We start from the raw sequence: 4,657 nt of genomic DNA, 5'->3' as shown, positions 1-4,657 counted from the left end.
TAAAAGAAGAAACAGAGGGTGAAATGGTGAAGGACCCATATACAGCCACAAAAGTCTTCCATCATATAGCGATCACTTGTTTATAATACGCCTAACTATGGGCAAATATTTGACCTCTAAAAAAAATTTTTTTTTTTTTTTATTTAGTGGTCACTGTGAGCCAAATATAAAATAAGTATACTAGTAATTGTTGTGGAATCCCTGCATAGTGCAAATGGTTAATGAGCCTCAGAAGTAAGTCCTGCTGATCTACTTCCAAAAAATCAGTCTTTGAAAACCTTGTGGAGCATAGTTCTGCTCTGACACACACGAGGTCCACATGAGTCAGAATCAACTTCATGGTAACAGGTACTTGTTTCCTGGTAGCATTGTTCTGCAGAAGAGTTGAGAGGATTTCAAATAAGGCATGGAAGGTACTTTGTTGTTGTCGCTGTTGTTAGGTGCCACTGAGTCCATTTTCAACTCCTATCGATCCCATGTGACAGAGTAGAACTACTCCGTATAGTCTTCTAGGGTGTAATCTGTACATTAGCAGATTTTCAGGTCTTTCGCCAGCAGAGCTACTGGGTGGCTTTGAACTGCCAGCCTTCCAGTTAGTAATCCAATGCTAAACCATTGTACCACCTGGGTCAGAACACGCAATATTCTAAGTTATCAGAACAGGTCTTTGGATGTTCGGAGACTGTTCAGAAATAAAAACAAACAAGCAAAAAGATATAATTCCATCTGGTGTTTATGTGCATGACCCATAATCCCAGAGTATTTAACTTCCAGCATAGAGCAGGGACAGGGAGAGAGAACTGGAGATACCTAATTGACAAGACTTGCATCTGTTTCATGCTGCATAAATAAACACCTAACTCAAATTTCTTCTTCTCTTCCTGCGTAGATTTCCCAGAGAAAAATGGCAGCAGGAAATCACTCCACAGTGACCGAGTTCATCCTTGCTGGGCTAACAGACAAACCAGAGCTCCAGCTGCCCCTCTTTCTTTTCTTCCTAGGAGCCTATGTGGTCACAGTGGTGGGGAACCTGGGCATGATTACACTGATTGGGCTCAGTTCTCACCTGCACACTCCCATGTACTATTTCCTCAGCAGTTTGTCCTTCATTGATCTCTGCTATTCCACTGTCATTACCCCCAAAATGCTGGTGAACTTTGTGACCGAGAAGAACAGCATCTCCTACCCTGAATGCCTGACTCAGCTCTACTTCTTCATTTTTTTTATTGTATCAGAATGTCATATGTTAGGTGTTATGGCTTATGATCCTTATGTTGCCATCTGTAATCCATTGCTTTACAGAGTCACCATGTCTTATCAGGTCTGCTCCCAGTTGGTAGTTGAGGTATACATGATGGGCTTGATTAGTGCCACAGCTCACACAGGTTGCATGCTAAGAGTGGTTTTCTGCAAGGCTAAAATAATCAACCATTACTTCTGTGATGTTCTCCCACTACTGGAGCTCTCCTGCTCCAGCACTTATATCAATGTAGTGGTACTTTTGTGCTTCAGTGCGTTTAATACTCTTGCACCGACCTTGACTGTCCTTGGCTCCTATGCCTCCATCATTGCCAGCATCCTGCAAATTAGCTCCACTGAAGGCAGGTCCAAAGCCTTCAGGACAGGTAGCTCCCACATTTTGGCTGTTACGATCTTCTATGGTTCTGTAGCATTCATGTACCTGCAGCCATCAAATGTCAGCTCCATGGACCAAAGCAAAGTGTCTTCTCTGTTTTACACCATTATTGTGCCAATGCTGAACCCCCTGATCTACAGCCTGAGGAATAAGGATGTCAAAGTCACTCTCAACAAAATCATTGAGAAAAGGCTGTTTTGCATTAACAAAGGTTTATAAATCTTGGTAAATATTCAGTATGAAAGAAACCCAGACACTGCAACATAGATACAGAAATAGTGACATTATTGCCATCACTTGATTATTTGGAAGGCAGTTCCCAAGGATAAGACTGGATTCATAGTGTCATATGGACAGCTGTCTGTCACATGGCAGGCAATGTCAATTCTAGGAAGGCCCGGATGTCACCCCTAGTAATCCATATTACCTCTAATCCTTTTTTTTTTTTTTTAATCTTCAAAGGCCTTCATGTGGGGAGGCTATAATTTACGTACATGGGATTTGGCACTTTGGTAAGGCTTAGCTATCATAATTCATAGAATGATCTCTTTGGTCTATATCCTTTGATTTTCTGAATAGCTTGTGTTTTGGCCCTTGTTTCTAATAAGTGTACGAATAAAATTTTCAGGAAAAAATTGATCTCCAAGGTAAATAATTCTTAACCATTTCAAATCTACAAAGTTCATTACCTACTAATGACTAAGTGCAGAAAACTGTGTTATGAAATATGGGGGTAGACAGGTCTAAATAGTTGACCTGAGTGACAGGTGAGGAAAAGCTGCATCCTGAAGCAGCAACAGCCTCTGAAACTGGCATCTGGTGCCACAGCCTTGAGCCCTCGGAGTTCCCTAGTGCCGAGTGGCAGGTCTGATTGCGGCTTGCTGCAGTGGGGCACGCACGGGACACAGCCCTAACCCCTAGCCCCCTGGGGTAACCTCGGCAGAGACTCAGCCAGCACAAGCAGGCTGCACACTGACGGGGCTAACGAGAGAACAACCAATCATGGGGAAGCAGCAACTGTTTTCGGAGAAGGATATGACTTCCATTAAGAAGCTCAATAGAGATACGGAAGACCTAATTTGCTACAATGAACCAACTTGACCTCATAGACTTACACAGAACACTCCACCCAACAGCTGCAAAGTATACTTTTTTTTCTAGTGCACATGGAACATTCTGTAGAATAGATCACATATTAGGTCATAAAACAAACCTTTGCAGAATCCAAAACATCGAAATATTACAAAGCATCTTCTCAGACCACAAGGCCATAAAAGTGGAAATCAATAACAGAAAAATCGGGGAATAGAAATCAAATACTTGGAAACTGAACAATACCCTGCTGAAAAAAGACTGAGTTATAGAAGTCATTAAAGAGGGAATAAAGAAATTCATAGAATGCAATGAGAATGCAAACACTTCCTATCAAAACCTCTGGGACACAGCAAAAGCAGTGCTCAGAGGTCAATTTATATCGATAAATGCATGCATACATAAAGAAGAAAGCCAAAATCAGAGAACTGTCCCTACAACTTCAACAAATAGAAAGCGAGCAACAAAAGAATCCATTAGGCACCAGAAGAAAACACATAATAAGAGTTGGAGCTGAGCTAAATGAATTAGAGAACAGAAAAAAATTGAAAGAATTAATAAAGCCAAAAGTTGCTTCTTTGAAAAAATTAACAAAATTGATAAACCATTGGCCAGACTGACTAAAGAAATATGGGAAAGGAAACAAATAACCTGAATAAGAAACGATATGGGCCATATCATAACAGACCCAAGTGAAATCAAAAGAATCATATCAGATTATTACAAAAAATTGTACTCTAACAAATTTGTAAACCTAGAAGAAATGGATGAATTCCTAGAAAAACACTACCTACCTAAACTAACACAATCAGAAGTAGAACAACTAAATAGACCCATAACAAAAAAAGAGTTTGAAAAGGTAATCCAAAAACTCCCAACAACAACAACAACAAAAAGCCCTGGCCCTGATGGCTTCACTTCAGAGTTCTACCAAACTTTCAGAAAAGCGTTAACACCACTACTACTAAAGGTATTTCAGAGCATAGAAAAGGATGGAACACTACCAAACTCATTCTATGATGCCAGCATATCCCTGATACCAAAACCGAGTAAAGACACCACAAAAAAAGAAAATTACAGACCTATATCCCTCATGAACATAGATGCAAAAATCCTCAACAAAATTCTAGCCCATAGAATTCAACAACATATCAAAAAAAAGAAAAAAGAAATATGGAAGCAGATGATAGATAATAAGACATAATTCCTGCCAACAAGATGGTAACTCTATGATGGAAGAGATTGATAGACTAATCAGGGCTGAATACATTATGTGTATTTTTACTTGTTTTTATACAACATGCTTTTCTACACAGTTTTAGTATTTTACTGCCACCTCCATTTCCCTGAGATTCCTGTATTCTTTTTCCCGTTTCTAAAATATTTTTCTTTTTGTCCATATTATAGAATCAGACATGTAGAAATGACATTTTTTGACTGTGCATTGAAATCATATGAATAAGTTATTCATGTTTAGTGGCTTCAAACCCCTGACCTTTCTGTTAGTAGTCTGGTGCTTTACCCATTGTGCCACCAAGTCTCCTTATATAATTATTAATAGCAAAATTTTCCACGGTTTTATGTATTACATTGTTACTAAATGTGTGCCCTTCCCACTCTAATTTTTAAAAATGACATAAAAATAAGCAGATTAAAGGCCACATCAATCATTAATTAAAACATTTAAGGTAAACTCAATTAAGAAAATTATTCACTCTATTTATTATTGTTTATTGTAATTATTATATGATAACACTTAATAAATCTTTTGAAGAATATTTAAAAATATAGATTTTATACCTAGCAATGTAATTCAGTCTTTATAGATAATTTAAATAATCTTTATAATGCATACGTTTCCAGTTTTTTAAAACAATTTTCTTTTACTTTTAAAATAAAAAAAGCATTATCTCTCCATGGTAGGCATGT

General features: G+C 38.2%; 1 protein-coding gene across 1 annotated transcript; it reads left to right on the top strand.

Annotated features, from left to right (window-relative positions):
- Positions 1-802: 802 nt before the first annotated feature.
- LOC100671636 (olfactory receptor 8G1-like) lies at positions 803-4,229 on the top strand. Its single transcript, XM_064268921.1, has one exon. The coding sequence runs from the start codon at positions 905-907 to the stop codon at positions 1,853-1,855; it is 951 nt and encodes a 316-aa protein (XP_064124991.1). The 5' UTR covers positions 803-904; the 3' UTR covers positions 1,856-4,229.
- The last annotated feature ends 428 nt before the right edge of the window (positions 4,230-4,657 follow it).

The sequence above is a fragment of the Loxodonta africana genome, chromosome 15 (genome assembly GCF_030014295.1).
Source record: "Loxodonta africana isolate mLoxAfr1 chromosome 15, mLoxAfr1.hap2, whole genome shotgun sequence".
Lineage (NCBI taxonomy): Eukaryota > Metazoa > Chordata > Mammalia > Proboscidea > Elephantidae > Loxodonta > Loxodonta africana.
This window is presented reverse-complemented; position numbering and strand designations above follow the sequence as displayed.